We start from the raw sequence: 17,722 nt of genomic DNA on the forward strand, positions 1-17,722 counted from the left end.
CATTGCTCTAAGTTTAAAAGTTTAGTTGACTTTGAACTTTTTGAAGTCATTTTGTAACTGAATGTACTTTCTTTACTAAACTGTAATTTCTAAGTGATTTAAAGGCACAATTTTTCTTTTTATAGTTTATCTTTGTCTAGTTTCCTGTTTTTTCTTGAATGTATCGACTTAAGAGTTTTTAGATCAGTAATTTAGGCTCTTTTAAAAAATATGTACATTATATTGAAGCACAAGTAAAGGACTACTCCTTAGAAGCAAAAGTTTCAAATGAGAATTAAATCTCATTTCTGGCAAGGGCCAATGTAAAGGGGCATAGTGGTTATTTTATCTGATTAAAAAGCCTCTTTGTGATTGCGTTTATCAATACATTGATGTACCCTACATGTTCACACCAGTTTGTGGAGAGATTTAAAGACACCAAGTGGAAGCTCTTTATTTAGTGACCTCGTAGAGAAACATTTTGTAGGTTTTTTGAAAGTTTATGAAGTATGCATCAGTTTTTTAAAAAAAATGTTTTTTTAACATTTTTTTTGGCAGGCTGATGGGTTTCCCTTGGGAGCTTATTTCAAGATGTTAATTAGGGTACTGTTGATTAATTTTATGATAATAGAGCTGGCTAAGCTGGCTGCAGTGTTCTCAACCATTTTTCAACTGTTCATTTCGAAATGCTTTTAATGAGTTTTGAGTTGTGGTTTTTTTTTTTTGTTTTTTTTTTTTTGCGGCACGCGGGCATCTCACTGCTGTGGCCTCTCCCATCGCGGAGCACAGGCCCTGGACGCGCAGGCTCAGTGGCCACGGCCCACGAGCCCAGCCGCTCTGCGGCGCGCAGGATCCTCCTGGCCCGGGGCACGAACCCGTGCCCCCTGCATCGGCAGGCGGATTCTCAACCACTGCGCCACGAGGGAAGCCCCTGAGTTCTGTTTTTGAAATGAACTTGATAATGTAATAATACTTTGGGGGAAAATGTAATGTTTCTTTTAGAAAAAGCTTTCTGAAATAATTTCAATATGTATTTTCTCCTTTTGGCACATTGGAGGTGTTTAGTAAATGTTTCTTAAGTATATTGGATTGACCTCTTCGTCTCTAACTTGTGCAGTGTTAATCAATTTTCAGATTTGATTAAGTGAGAGGGAAAGAAAACCAACATTGAGCACTTTCTCCATGCCATGTACTTTTACAGGTTTTTTACATGCATACATCATAGAAAGACCAACTAAAGGCTCATCAAATGTTCCATTCTTCTAGTTTTTAAATTTTTGATGCTTATAAATACTACCTCTTGATATTGAATTGTAATTCAGTGGCAGTTTAAGGGTCAATAAATATTTTTAGTAAGATCTCTGTTGAAGGTATAGTTTATTTTGATGTTCATATAAGAGCCTAGAGAAATTTCCTCTTTTGAGACAAAAAGCTATTTTCTCTTATCAAATAGTATGAGAGTATACAGACTCTCTATGATGATAAGCTGCCAGGAATTTCAGTGCTAAATTTAATGTTCATTTGTAGTAACCATCTTGTTTTGGGTTTTCTGTAGAATTAACTGCCTCCTTATCCTTTTTCTGTTTTCTGACGACTTAAACTAGTCTCTTTATATGTTTTTATATCACTCACAGTCTTTATGGAGTTAGAATACTGATTATATAAGTAGTCGCTCAAATTCAGCAATCGTTAATTAATATACTTACTCTTAAAATACATGTATTTTAAATTATACACCTAAAACACTGATTGTAGGAAAATACAGATAAGCAAAGGAAGAAAATAAAAAATAATATTTCTGTATGCAGAGCTGGTTCTTTTAATGTGTATATAAGCAAATAGCTTTTTAAAGCAGGATTATGCTGTACACAGAGATTTAGAACATTTTTTTCCACTTGCTGCTTTATAAACAATTTTTCATTTCAGTAAATATGCTATGCACATACCTTTTAGTGGCTTGACAGTACTTCATTGTAAGAGATCCTGTGGATTAATTAACCAGTTTCTTATTCTTTGTTGTTCATAATGACAAAAGTTGGAAATAATATAAATAACACTGTAGTAAAATTTTTTTTTTTTTTTTTTTTTGCGGTACACGGGCCTCTCACTGTTGTGGCCTCTCCCGTTGCAGAGCACAGTCTCCGGACGCGCAGGCTCAGTGGCCATGGCTCATGGGCCCAGCCGCTCCGTGGCATGTGGGATCTTCCCAGGCCGGGGCATGAACCCGTGTCCCCTGCATCGGCAGGCGGACTCTCAACCACTGCACCATCAGGGAAGCCCTGTAGTAAATATTGTTAAAGCTAAATCTTTGCACACATCATTAATTATTTCTTTAGGATAAATAATGAAAAATAAAATTGCATTGCCAAAGGCTTTGGTTTATATTTCCAAAATTGCCCTCTAGAAAGTGTGTTTCAACTTATGCTCCTCATCAGTAGTGTCTGCTTTTATCCTTTTTCCTGTGCACATGAATGCTGATTATTTTATGTTTAATAGCTTAATTGTCAGATACCAGAAGGTAGCATATCAATACTAATTTATGTAGCTTGTCACTCAAGCATATTTAGCATGTGAAGGAAATTAAACAGGGACATTTAATTGATTGTTGAGGTTAATTTGGTTGATTTGGTTGGATAGGTGAGTGGACCTTTCCTTTCTTACTAGAGAAACATTTTCAGTTGGAGGAATAATGCTATTTACTTGATTGCTTTATCAGATCAGTTTTAAAATACTCTAAGAATTCAGATGTCACATTCTTATCACTTATATAGTAGCACCCAGCTAATTTTTTATATGAGTTATATATATTTTTTAAATATAAGAGTTATATATTGGTTTCTAAATATTTAAGGTAAAATAAAAAATAAGTTTTGGTAATTTTAAATATTCAAAACTTAATGATCAAAAGATAAGGAAAGTTTATCCGTCTCTTCCTTTTTCCCTGCCATTTACTCTTTGGATTGTCAAGAACTGTGAAGGGTCTGAAATTTTATCCTACTTGCAGATTAACAAGCTAGCCTGTTACTGTTTCATGGATGCTGGTAGAAGATGCAAGATTCCACTTTCTTAGTGCTCTGACTTAGTGTAAACCAGTTTCCCTTGTCATTACCCAGCTTTTGTTAATCAGTCAAGTAATGGGTTCAGCTCAGCAAGGGTAAATATGGTTATAAAGAGTTTGAAACCTAGTAAGGTCATATTAATTATGATCAGAGGTAGAATAAGAAAAGTTCAAACAACATATACAGTAGTGTCAGTGGGATCAACATAGTTCTTTAAGGGTTTAAGGAGGCAAAAGAGGAGCCTGCAAGTTTTGAGTTGGTTTTGGATTTCAAGAAGCACGATGTATGTGGCTGAGTACAGGGATACAGAGGAAATAACCTGAGCAATGGCATGAAAGAAGAGCATAGGGCAAGTGAAAGGAACAGTAGGTTGTCTGGCTTGGTTTAACTGGATTCAACCAAGTATGATGATTTGGTGGTTTCTGCCATACGCTGGAACTAATGAGTGCCTATGGAGAACATGCTTTGGGCTGATGTTATCTGAGTAACCAGCTTTCCCTCTCTTGGCTGGAAGTGAAGGGGTTTTCTAGTCACTTGAAACTGGCTCAGATGTGATGCCCAAGTCTATGAACCCTTAAAACTATCAATGTAACTTAGACTGCTGGGTGATTTTGTGTGTGTGTGTGTAGGATGGGGGTGAATGTTAAAGAGCCAACCTATTTTTAACACGTGGTACACAGCTACCAGCAGAAACAAAATAATTTACTGGTAAAAGCCATTCTCAAAACCTGCCAAGAAACCATATTCTTAATTGGTCTTTTTACATTTAAATACTGCCCATTTTTGGTGATAATCTTAGCATAGGGTTTCACAGCATTTTATTACTTGAAACTTTGAAAGATAAATTATATATTCTGATAACACAAGCTTTGCTTGTTTTATAGTATTAAGCTTTCCATTTGATTAAGGCCATTTAGCAGCAATTAGACAAAACTGAGGATGGTAGTAAAGGAGCCCCCTTCTGTGTATTTCACAATTTAGAGGGTGCTAGTTACTTAGTTCCAAGTTGGCATCATTCATACCATACATATTACATATGTCTTCATGTGTAAATACATATTTAGTATTAATGATAAAATGCCTGGGAGATGAGAATGACTTTTTTCACCAAGATGTTTGTGTTGTTGTGTTTTTTGTTTTGTTTTGTTTTTTACAATGTTGTGTTAGTTTCTGCTGTACAGCAAAGTGAATCAGCTATATGTATACATATATCCCCTCTTTTTTGGATTTCCTTCCCATTAAGGTCACCACAGAGCACTGAGTAGAGTTCCCTGTGCTATACAGTCTGTTCTCATTAGTTATCTATTTTATACATAGTAGTGTATATATGTCAGTCCCAATCTCCCAGTTCATCCCACTCCCCACATCCCCCCTTGGTGTCCATACATTTGTTCTCTACGTCTGTGTCTCCATTTCAGTTTTGCAAATAGGTTCATCTGTACCATTTTTCTAGATTCCACATATATGTGTTAGCATACAATATTTGTTTTTCTCTTTCTGACTGACTTAACTCTGTATGACAGACTCTAGGTCTATCCATGTCTCTGCAAATGGCACAATTTTGTTCCTTTTTATGGCTGAGTAATATTCCAATGTATATACGTACCACATCTTCTTTATCCATTCCTCTGTTGTTGGACATTTAGGTTGCTTCCATGTCCTGGCTATTGTAAATAGTGCTGCAGTGAACATGGGGTGCATGTATCTTTTGGAATTACAGTTTTCTCTGGGTATATGCCCAGGAGTGGGATTGCTGTGTTGTATGGTAGTTCTATTTTTAGTTTTTTAAGGAACCTCCATACTGTTCTCCACAGTGGCTGTATCAATTTACATTCCCACCAATAGTGCAAGAGGGTTCCCTTTTCTCCACACCCTCTCCAGCATTTGGTGTTTGTAGATTTTTTGATGATGGCCATTCTGACTGGTTTGAGGTGATACCTCATTGTAGTTTTGATTTGCATTTCTCTAATAATTAGTGATGTTGAGCAGCTTTTCATGTGCTTCTTGGCCATCTGTTGGTCTTCTTTGAAGAAATGTCTATTTAGGTCTTCTGCCCATTTTTGGATTGGGTTGTTTGTTTTTTAAATATTGAGCTGCATGAGCTGTTTATATATTTTGGAGATTAATCCTTTGTCCGTTGGTTTGTTTGCAAATATTTTCTCCCATTTTGAGGGTTGTCTTTTCGTCTTGTTTATGGTTTCCTTTGCTGTGCAAAAGCTTTGAAGTTTCATTAGGTCCCATTTGTTTAGTTTTGTTTTTAATTCCATTTCTCTAGGAGGTCAAAAAGGATCTTGCTGTGATTTATGTCATAGAGTGTTCTGCCTATGTTTTCCTCTAAGAGTTTTATAGTGTCTGGCCTTACATTTAGGTCTCTAATCCATTTTGAGATTATTTTTGTGTATGGTGTTAGGAAGTGTTCTGATTTCATTCTTTTACATGTAGCTGTCCAGTTTTCCCAGCACCACTTATTGAAGAGGCTGTCTTTTCTCCATTGTATATCCTTGCCTCTTTTGTCTTAGGTTAGTTGACCATAGGTGCGTGGGTTTACCTCTGGGCTTTCTATCCTGTTTCATTGATCTATATTTCTGTTTTTGTGCCAGTACCATACATACTGTCTTGATTACTGTAGCTTTGTAGTTTAGTCTGGAGTCAGGCAGCCTGATTCCTCCAGTTCTGTTTTTCTTTCTTAAGATTGCTTTGGCTCTTCAGGGTCTTTTGTGTTTCCATAAAAATTAAAAAAATTTTTGTTCTAATTCTGTGAAAAGTGCCATTGGTAATTTGGTAGGGATTGCATTGAATCTGTAGCTTGCTTTGGGTATTTTGGTCATTTTCACAATATTGATTCTTCCAGTCTAAGAACATGGTTTATCTCTCCATCTTTGTGTCATCTTTGATTTCTTTCATCATTATCTTACATTATCTTACTTGTTTTCTGCATACAAGTCTTTTGCCTCCTTAGGTAGGTTTATTCCTAGGTATTTTATTCTTTTTGTTGCACTGATAAATGGAATTGTTTCCTTAATTTCTCTTTCTGATCTTTCGTTGTTAGTGTGTAAGAATGCAAGAGATTTCATGCATTAATTTTGTATCCTACTGCTTTACCAAATTCATTGATCAGCACCAGTAGTTTTCTGGTGGCATCTTTATGATTTTTTTATGTATAGTATCATGTCATCTGCAAACAGTGACAGTTTACTTCTTGTTTTCTGACTTGGATTCCTTTTATTTCTTTTTCTTCTCTGATTGTTGTGGCTCAGACTTCATGTTTTTAAATTATGAATGAATCTAGTTTAGTATAAGGAAAGTTTTGCTATAGCATATGCGTGTTTTACCTATGGAGAGTCATAGTTTTTAAAGCTTCAGAGAGACTCTAGGTTATTTGCTTTATCCCTTGGCATTAGATACATGAAGTGAAATGCTGGAGTCATGACCAAGTAAGTCACAGAGTTGGGACCCATGCCCAAATATGTGCCATCCAGTTCACTATACTGAGCACCACTCTGATTTCCAATGATTAGAAAGTACCTAAGCTATTCATATTTTGTACAGCTTGGTCCTTACAGAAGTAATTAGAGGTTGGAGAGATCTTGTAATTGCTTGGCCCAGCCACTTATTTAGGTCCAGAGTTCAGCCTTCCCAGAGATATTTTTAGCTCCCTGGGCCTAGTGCTGTTTTGACCTGCAACATATTTCCAGAAACCTCCCAGCTAAACAGTAGTCCTTTCCAGCAGCTTCTGGTGATGTGAGCTCACTGTGCTAATAGCATTCATCTAAAGATTCTGATAAGCCTTTGTTGTTTTCTTTGAAATCCATCTACTAGTGAGTGTGTGTGTGTGTGTGTGTTTGGATGGGGGTGGGGATGGCAGCACTACGAGTTTTAAATCTCTGAGAGGATGCCAAACGTCTGCTCCCTTTATGTTTGTCAGGATGTGATTAGAGTGATAAATCAAAGTGAAACAAGAGCATAATAATACTTTAAGGATACTCCTAAGAATTTTTATTTTGATGTTTTAATATAAAAAAATCATCTTCCTGAAATTTTTGGAGGTAATTGGTAATAGAGATTTCTGATGGGTATAAAAGTAAATTAATGTGAACTAAAAGGCTAAATTTAGCGGCCTCTTTTTTCCATATTTACCACTTTGCACCGAAGCAACTTTCAAAAGGTGACATTTTTTTCATTGTGTGCTTCAGGTTTGAAAAGGCTGCATATATTCATTTCTGGATTTACACTGTTCTGTGAAAATGGCCTCTAGATTCTTATTAAATTTATTATTTATAATTAAGGCTGAGATGTTGCTGGTTTTAACAAGCTAACTTCATGATTTTAATTTTGACCTGGTAGGTTGGTTGGGATGGTTAATAGTAGAGATGAGAGGTACAAAGTTTTACTCTTAACTGATAGTGATGAGATTGGAAATCAGATCTGTGGATTCTGTGAAAGTGTTAATCAAGATTTGATTAAGGAGTGACTTTTGATGTTTGAATAGTGAAGGTTAGTTGTAATGCTGTGTTGAGCTTTTTGCATTGTAACATCTGGATTTGTGAATCTTCTCTAAATCCTGACCCCCCAGGATATTTGTTACCTGTGATCACTGGTTACTAGACATGTATGTTACCTGTATGGAGGTTGTGAGTTACAAAAAAAAAAAAAACTAGGTTACTTAAAATATTCCTCCTTTTCTGCATGATTTTTGATAGTTCTGAAATACTACACCTTTTTCCTCTTTTCTTTTCACCTCTCAACCTTTCCTGAATAAATTGGTACTACTAGCTTTAGAATGGAAGTGGAAAATAGCTCTGGAACACAGAGAAATGTTTGATAAGTAAATTTCTATTTCCCATATATTCTTTTTTTTTTGCGGTACGCAGGCCTCTCACCGCTGTGGCCTCTCCCGCCGCGGAGCAACAGGCTCCGGACGCGCGGGCCCAGCGGCCATGGTCCCCAGGCGCAGCCGCTCCGCCGCATGTGGGATCTTCCCGGACCGGGGCACGAACCCGTGTCCCCTGCATCGGCAGGCGGACTCCCAACCACTGCGCCACCAGGGAAGCCCTCTATTTCCCATATATTCTTAAAAAAATTTTAAGACATGCTATTTAGTTCTTTGGGGTGTCTCACTGTGTGAATATTTTCTAAATTGCTTAATTCAAGGCTTTCGTTGCTATCATTGCTATGTGGTAAGAACATTGAACTGGAATTGCAATATGGCACTCTTCTGCCTTGGTATTCCTGGTTTTATACTAAATGAATCACCTGTTAATTGGGACTCGAACTGAGTTACAGTGTTAGGTATCTAGTAATAAGTGAATGGATTAAACCAATGAAGAGGTAGCAGATCCAGGAATCTCTAACACTGTTTCATGAAAGGTGAACCTAAGATACCCAGAGTGGTTTACTATCTAAGGGCATGTGACTGGTAAGTTGTAGAATTGGTGCTGGCTGGGATGCAGGGCTTCCAATTTCTTGTCTAGTTCTCTTTCTGTTATGCTCTGCTGGTGTGAAGAAGGATTGATGTCTAAGTGGAAGTTGTAATTCAGAAACTCAGATTCTCTTCTTGGCCTGCCTTTTATTTTCTGACTACTTATACAATTATTTGCTTATTTGTTGGTTTCTTTGAATCTGTCTTGTTATAGTTATGGTTCACACATGTCTGTGTAATAAGTTTCTCTATTTGAAATTTGGAGGTGATTTTTATAAATTAACGAGAGAGCACTAGTTATGAATGATTTTAGTGATAAGGTATTAAAGGCATCAGAAGCATTTGTTGCTTTGAGAATTGACACTAGTTGATTGCACAGTATAGGGGAAAGTGGTTTCTGGAGTCCAACTTTAAAATGAAATGACTCTTTTTTTTTTACATCTTTATTAGAGTATAATTGCTTTACAAAGGTGTGTTAGTTTCTGCTTTATAACAAAGTGAATCAGTTATACATATACATATGTTCCCATATCTCTTCCATCTTGTGTCTCCCTCCCTCCCACCCTCCCTATCCCACCCCTCTAGGTGGACGAAAAGCACGGAGCTGATCTCCCTGTGCTATGCGGCTGCTTCCCACTAGCTATCTACCTTACGTTTGGTAGTGTATATATGTCCATGCCTCTCTCTCGCTTTGTCACAGCTTACCCTTCCCCCTCCCCATATCCTCAAGTCCATTCTCTAGTAGGTCTGTGTCTTTATTCCTGTCTTACCCCTAGGTTCTTCATGACATTTTGTTTTTCTTAAATTCCATATATATGTGTTAGCATACGGTATTTGTTTTTCTCTTTCTGACTTACTTCACTCTGTATGACAGACTCTAGGTCTATCCACCTCATTACAAATAGCTCAATTTCGTTTCTTTTTATGGCTCAGTAATATTCCATTGTATATATGTGCCACATCTTCTTTATCCATTCATCCGATGATGGGCACTTAGGTTGTTTCCATCTCCTGGCTATTGTAAATAGAGCTGCAATGAACATTTTGGTACATGACTCTTTTTGAATTATGGTTTTCTCAGGGTATATGCCCAGTAGTGGGATTGCTGGGTCATATGGTAGTTCTATTTGTAGTTTTTTAAGGAACCTCCATACTGTTCTGCATAGTGGCTGTACCAATTCACATTCCCACCAGCAGTGCAAGAGTGTTGCCTTTTCTCCACACCCTCTTCAGCATTTATTGTTTCTAGATTTTTTGAGGATGGCCATTCTGACTAGTGTGAGATGATATCTCATTGTAGTTTTGATTTGCATGAAATGACTCTTATTGTCAGCATAGTCTTCAAGTACAGAGATGAACACATTTTTGCTTAAATCTATTAAAAACTATATTTATATATCTATCCCACCTTGCCTTTTTTCGTAAACTACTTTCTGTGTATTTAGTGTAATGAATCTATACATTTGTTTCTATTTTAGAATATAAATTTAGGTAAGAATCATCTTGCTCAGTACATCATAGTCTTATGTTTGTACATATGAACATATTTGAAGATAAGTTTGGGAGACTTTTAGACGTGGGCATTGGCCTAGCTAGATTTGTGAATTATTTACACTTGAGTAAGTTTGGTGAGAAAAAGCTTGGTATAATTTCATTAAATAATTTCAACGTTTTCTGAAAAAAATTTCCTATAAACATTTCTGTGTGTATAATCTCATCCACACCCATTAAAGTTTAGTAAATAGTCAAGAGGTAACACAGTAAAGAACCTCCTTTTCCTTGAATAAATAGGCAAGTGATATAGCTAGACAGTGGTTGGGTGGAGAATAGAAGGTAGTAGTTCCAATTCAATTTTCTGGTTTGTTAAACTGTGGCAAGTATTATAAAAGTTAATTGGTGGGCTATAGCACAATTATTTGTATAGTTATAATTTTTCTTTGGGAAAAATAAGACTAACACTGCCTTCCTTTTATCTGTCAGAAAGATATGTTGGGATATAATTAGATTAAATTTATTTGCATAATATAAACACAAATTTATGCAAAGTTGAGTTTATGAAAGTTTGTATAAGAGTACCTTTATTCCGGTGAATGATTTTTGAGTTGCAGCCCAGAATGTTTTTGTGATTTTTGCTTTTCTTTGTCCTCTGCTTTTAGCTTTTTCCTGACCTTGTGCATCATTATCGGTTTTCATTACATGTGTGTGGTATGAGAGCTATGTCAGTTGTAATGATGTGGTAAAAATAAACCAAGGAAAAAAGCAAGACTGGTTCATTGTAAAGGTAGTAATTATAATAGTAAACAGGGAAAGTCGACATAAAAAGTTACCCCAAATTATGGCATAAATATGCAGAAATATTTGTGTTGATCTCTGCAAGCCATGTGTAAATCTGGATAGCCATTCTAATTTTTCTGCAAATAGGTACCCATAGCCAATTCGGTATACTCAGAAGTTTCACTCCCTCCTGTGTTCCTTCCATTTTTATTCCCCATGCCACCTCTTACAGGTAACTGACTTCAGTGTTTTCTTCTTTATATTCACTGTGTTTATTTTTTTGATGATAGGCAAATATATCATTAAATTTTTTTCTATTTCTTATGACATACATATATATATAAAAACTTTTCCCTTTCTCACATGTATATGTATCATATGAAAGGGAAAATGTTTTATTTAAAAAATTTTTTAAATGTATATGTCTGCTTATCATTTTTCACAGTTGCAAAGTGCTCTTTTGTGTGTGTGAAGTTTATCCAGCTGATCTCCTGTGTTTGGACATTTAGATAGATTCCAGTATTTTGCAGTTACAGATAATCCTTCAACGAATAACCTTGTGCATATGTATTTTTACATTGTTTGAAGTACACCTTCAGGATAAATTCCTAGAAGTGAGATTGCTGGGTCAAAGGGAAAATACACATGTAGTTTTGTTAGTGTGGTTTTGTTAGATAATGTCAAATTCATTTCCAGAGGATTGTATCGTTTTGCGTTCCCACCAGCAGTGGATGAGAGTTCCTGTTTTTTTGTTCACAGCCTTGCCAACAGAGTATATATGGTATCAAAGATAAACAAAACTGGACACTAATTAAAGTGGTATGGACAGATTTCAATCAGTAATATACTGTTGTAATGGGGAAAAGAACCCATTGTGAACTGAACTCAGCTTCCATTTGTACAGGGGTCACTGGGCATTGTAAAGGGAGAAAGAGGGACTAGGAAGGGGGATGAGCCAGGGGCTCAGAAGAAGCAAGGAAGTGAAAAATTACAAAAAACAAGGGGGCTTGGTTCATGTGAAACCCATCTGGGTTAGGCTCCCACCTTCTCCCTCAGAGACTGGGAGACGGGTCCTATCTTCAGGTTTCAGCTGGAACAAACATATTCTTTTGGCAGCCTTGACTTTTCTCAGGTAAGCACTTTAAGGGGTGCTAGGGTCATCCTAGGGTTGTGGCCGTGAGCTGCTAGAAACTACATTAGTGTCTTGTTCAATTCTTTGTAGGTCAAGATTGAGGACTATTGAAGGAGAGGGCTCAGGGAGCCGGCTAGAGTTTGGTCAAGGGGAGAATCTTTGTTAATGGTCAGCTTTAAAATTTGCACTGATCTGATGAGTGAGAATTTGTTTCTTACTGTAGTTTTAATTTACATTTGCCCTATTATGAGTGAAGTTGGATATGTTTTCAAATATTTAAGGGCCATCTTTATATCTCTGTTAAGTGTGTTTATATCTTCTTCCCATTTTTCTATAGGATTTTTGGTCTTTTCCCCAAAAATCTTTAAGTGTTCATTATAAATGTGAGATTTTTTTTATTGTGACATGTATTGTGAATACTTTTTTCAAGTTTATCATTTGATTTGTTTACTGTTGTTTTTTTGTTGTTATACAAAATTTATAAAATTTTTTATGTAGTAAAATTTATCAAATTTTACTTTTATTACCACTGAATTTTGAGTCATAATTACAAAGCCTTTACCTATATCAAGGTGAGAGAAGAATTAACTCATGTTTTCTTTGGGTGCTAGTATAGTTTTATTTTTTAGGTTCAGCTGTCTTATCCATTTGGAGTTTGTTCCTGTGGGTGGTGTGAGGAGTAGATCTAATTTAGTCTTTTCCAACTGACCATCCAGTTGTCCCAACACTATTAATGAAAAAGACTGTCTTCACTTAAGTGATATGAGATGCTATCTTTATCATATACCATATTTTTATATGAGGCTAGATCTATTCCTGGATTGTTTTTATTGGTATCTCAGTAAATTCATAAATTAACTTAGGGAGAACTGACATCTCTGATGTTGAGACATGCTAACCAAGAGTGAGGGATGTCTTTCTATTTGTTCAAGTCTACCTTTATGTCTTTCATTTTTTTTTTTGTTTTTTTTTTTTTTTTTTTGCGTTATGCGGGCCTTTCACTGCTGCGGCCCCTCCCGTTGTGGAGCACAGGCTCCGGATGCGCAGGCTCAGCAGCCATGGCTCACGGGCCCAGCCGCTCTGCGGCACGTGGGATCTTCCTGGACTGGGGCACGAACCCGCGTCCCCTGCATTGGCAGGCGGACTCTCAACCACTGCGCCACCATGGAAGCCCATGTCTTTCAGTTTTCTTCATAGAATTTTGGATCATTTTTTGTTAAGTTTATTCCTAAAATTTTTATCTTTTTTATTATAAGTGATTTCTCATTCATTGTATCTTATAAATAGTTATTATTTGTGTATATGAATTCTGTTATTTTTATATGTTAATTTTATAACCTGCTACCTTGCTGAATTTTTTTTTGCGGTACGCGGGCCTCTCACTGTTGTGGCCTCTCCCGTTGTGGAGCACACGCTCCGGACGCGCAGGCTCAGCGGCCATGGCTCACGGGCCTAGCCGCTCCACAGCATGTGGGATCCTCCCCGACCGGGGCACAAACAGTGTCCCCTGCATCGGCAGGTGGACTCTCAACCACTGTGCCACCAGGGAAGCCCTTTGCTGAATTCTTTTACTGTTTGAGTTTTATCATTCATTCTCTAGGAATTATATTCTAGGTATATTATGTCATTTACAGATAGAAGTAGTTTTATTTCTTCTTTTCCTGTTCTTTTGCGTCTTATCATTTTCTCTAGTCTAATTGCATTGGCTAGTACCTCAAGAACATTGTTAAAAAGTTGTGGAGGGCTTCCCTGGTGGCACAGTGGTTGAGGGTCCGCCTGCCGATGAAGGGGATGCGGGTTCGTGCCCCGGTCCGGGAAGATCCCACATGCAGCGGAGCGGCTGGGCCTGTGAGCCATGGCTGCTGGGCCTGTGCGTCCGGAGCCTGTGGTCCACAACGGGAGAGGCCACAGCGGTGAGAGGCCTGCGTACTGCAAAAAAAAAAAAAAAAAAAAAAGTAGTGGAGATAGTGTACATTCTTGTCTTCTCTGACCACAGTGGATATGCACTAAAGCTTCCTCATCTTAGGGAAATGTTTATCTGTTTTTATTTTCTCATGAGTTATTATTAGGAATGGCTGTTGAATTTTGTCAAACCCTGAAAAAGGGTTTTCAGCATGTTTGGGGACAATCATTTTGTTTTTCTTCTTAGACCTATTAATGTGACAGATTGTTAATAGATCCTATAAGATTGAACCATTGTACTGTTCTTGGCATAAGCCCCACTTGGGCAGCCTGACTCCAGCGGTTAACAGCGCCTTTATTTTACTACTTCTTAGTTGAGTTTCAGAGATTTGACATGCCTACACAAAAGTATACTTGCTGAGTCATACAAATTAGTATTTTTATTAATTGCTTGATGAATGAATGTTTTAGTAAATGGGGAATTTAGAGGAGGGGGAAATCATTATGGAGAGAAAAAATACTTTTTGAAAGAGAAAGGACGACTACCAACTGGGATTTCCTGAGCATCAATAACACCATAGCTATACTTTCTATATAGCTTATTTCTACTAGCTATTTATTTTGGAGGGCTTGCATCATAGTCTTATTAGCCTTTCACTGTTTTATCAGCATGATCAGTTGTGGTTGATTGATTACAAATTGAAGAAATGCTACGAAATCTCAAATGATGGAGCAGATGCTCCACTGTGACAGACAGAAAGCCTGCAAAATAGAATCGAGGCATTATTCTACCTGCAGAAAAAAAGGGCAGAATGAGAAACTGATAGTTTTTACAAAGGATAGAGGGAGAAAAATCCATGCATTTCCTTTAGGGAGAAGATTTTGGACCACATATTGTTTCATAGCCATGTTATATAAAACATTTTAAAATGCTCTTGTCAAATATGAAATATCTATATCCATGTGATTTACAGAATTTGCAGATTGTCAGTTACTTAATTTACATAAATAAAATGATTGACTTGTAAATTATGACCACCTTTTTGCAAGTTGTAACTTGGGTCCAAGGGTGAGTGTAAAGCTGCATTTCATGCTAAGAACATGGCTTTGAAAAAATATATTTGGGGAAGTTTGCACTCCTGGTTATGAGAGCGCTTGCCATTCAGTAGTATGTGGATTCATAGTATATGGACTGATACTCCTAATGAATACTAAAAAGCCATGTTGAAATAGGAATTACTTGAACAAAATTTTCTTGCCATTGAACTTTCTTTTTAGATATATCAGTGGAAGAAATTTTCTTATCTAATTCTTGAGTGCATTTGATTGACACCATAACATTTTGATTAACTTTGTGTTAAACATGATAATTTGAAAGTTGGCTCTTGTCATTTTCTTCAGCATGTTACACCAGACAGCTATATTCCATGCCTTGCTGACCTGTGCAAAGCACTGTGGGAGGTTATGCTCAGCTATTACAGAACTATGGAATGGCATGAAAAGCATGACAGTGAAGATACTACTTCTGCTTCTGGTAGGAAATTATTTTGATTTGATTTTAAAAACTGAACTATAAATACACCGTATTTCTGGAGTAAGGAGAAAGAAAAGGGACAGCTATACTTTTAGAATTTCAGGGACCATGATGACCATAGTTAAATGTTCACCAGAGAAAGTGATTCAGCTGCTATAAAAACTCCATTACCTTTGGGGATTAACTGGGCGGAAGGACTTCTTATGTGATAGGTATTACAAATTTCCAGGAATATGTGGTGATGACCTTAGGACTAAGTTATTAAGAAAGAGCTTTAAAAAAAAATGAGTTGCAAACTAGGTAGGACATTGGTCTGTCCAAATTTACTATAAAATTAATGCTAATGTTCAATATTAAGTCTTTTTGGCTAATTTTCAAGTTGTACTAATAAAACTAGATTCTAAGAATTAATAATTATACTGATACTTTTCTTCCTGAAAATAGATAGCAGGACATAAAAATTTCATAAAAAATGATGTTTTTAAATACCATCTTTGCAAGCAAAATACAACTTTAAATGTTTATGGTATAGTCATAAAGAGAAAATCTTTGAGAAATTATATTAACTAGGCATGTTTAAATTACTTCATGTAATTATATATCTTAAGTGATTATCCTTGAACAATAGCTAAGATTAAGTATTCAAAATACTTTTTAAAGTAATAAATGAGTCTACCAGTATTTAGTATGGGCAAAATAAATTATACTGTACCTGTTTTTTTGTATTACATACAGTTTAATATAGCTAGTCAATCAAGTTATTCTAGTAACTTCTAATTTCTGAAGTGTTTGGTTTCTGTGATTGTGTGGGTGGAGGAATGCGCAAATCTTAGTTTGATTAACCATAGGATTTTGGTAGTATAGAAGACATACGTTTAATATTTATCTTAACTCATAAGAAGCTCATAAATATAGATAGCAAAAAATAAGAAAGATAAATTCTGTGGAAGGATTTTCATTCTTTTAGAAATATTGTTGAGGGAGGAAGAGGTTTAAAGGAAGAGAGAGAAAGGAGAAAGTAGAAAACAGGGGGCATTGAGCCAGGATTCTAGGCCAGACTAGGCCAGTTGGGTATTTTAACCCAACTCCTCTACTACCTCTGGGAGTATGGGCTTTGCAGTCAGAGATACCTCGCTTCAAAGTTTGACTGCCATTTACCAAAGGCGAGAATGTGAATAGGTCACTTTATCATCTCCAGGCCTCAGTTTGCTACTTAAAATGATAGGTTAAGAAAACAAAACAAACAAAAAGCTTCATAATGTAGTAACACATCTACCTGTAGGATTGCTATAAAGTTTAGAGAAAGTGTGAAAGTGCTTACACTGGTTGTTATTAATATCATCAAAGGAAATGGATCAAGAGAGATGATTATAATAATAATGAAATGTCTATAGGCCCTTTTTTTTTAAAATTTCATTTTACTTAGGGAATTCCTGGGCTTAAGGGATTTTTTCCCCACAAAGTTTATCTTGTTTTGGCAACATTTTTTTTTTTCTAGATATGGTACCAGTTTAGATATCTCAGCACCTCTTTTCCTTTTTCTAGTACATCATTTAAGGAGAAACCAAAGGAAAAGTTTGGAACAAAATTAATACATACTTTAGATATAAGAGTATAGAAGACAATATATACTTATCATGGTGAAGCTCGCTTTTTGCTTCAGGCTAATAGTTTACAGGTATTATGTATTGTATGCATTTTCATTGGGGTATAGATTCAAACTTAAAACTCTATTTGAGGGCTTCCCTGGTGGTGCAGTGGTTAAGAATCTGCCTGCCAATGCAGGGGACACAGGTTTGAGTCCTGGTCCAGGAAGATCCCACATGCCGCCCGTACGCAGCAACCAAGGCCCAACGCAGCCAAAAATAATAAAATAAATAAATTAAAAAAAAACAAAACTCTATTTGAACCTTCTATACTTAGTCCTCTTTGCTGAAATTCCTTCACCCTAATCTGTATAATTTAAGAATGTTGAGGACTCTGATCAGTCTAATAGTCAGGTGACAATATCTAGTACTGTAAAAAGTTATTTGTTCACCAGAAATTCTTCCTTTCTTATTCACATTAAGGACTAAAATTGTAGGAATCAGTAATTTAAAAGTTATTCTTCACAGAACTTCATACAGCTGAAAGGGCCTCTAGAGTTCATCCGTTGTTGTTCTCTAGTGATACTACTGGTGTCCTAACACTTCACCATTCTAAATAAACTAAAGCTGTAGCTCAGGTGCACTGCTCTGAGCTGCTGGGTTCCTAATAGCCAGACCATACAGATGATATGGCTTAAGCTGTAGGAGTAGTCACAAGTACGTTAGGCATGTATCTGGGGCCTGGCCTATGAAAGGGCCTTTTGCTGCTTACCAGTGGATACCTTGCTAGCCTAAGATGAGATCATATCCTCAGTTGTTCTGCACAGTTTACTTGCA

At 36.5% G+C, this 17,722-nt stretch overlaps 1 protein-coding gene across 1 annotated transcript in view; it reads left to right on the forward strand.

Annotated features, from left to right (window-relative positions):
* VPS50 (VPS50 subunit of EARP/GARPII complex) overlaps positions 1-17,722 on the forward strand; it is a 140,228-nt gene that overhangs the window by 45,981 nt on the left and 76,525 nt on the right. The window contains exon 13 of the mRNA XM_022586009.2: positions 15,167-15,299. Coding sequence (XP_022441717.1) covers positions 15,167-15,299 — 133 coding nt within the window. The remainder of the gene's footprint in view (positions 1-15,166; positions 15,300-17,722) is intronic.

This window comes from Delphinapterus leucas, chromosome 9, assembly GCF_059928025.1.
Source record: "Delphinapterus leucas isolate spDelLeu-1000000601 "Yukka" chromosome 9, BTC_Dleu_Yukka2, whole genome shotgun sequence".
Classification (NCBI taxonomy): Eukaryota; Metazoa; Chordata; class Mammalia; order Artiodactyla; family Monodontidae; genus Delphinapterus; species Delphinapterus leucas.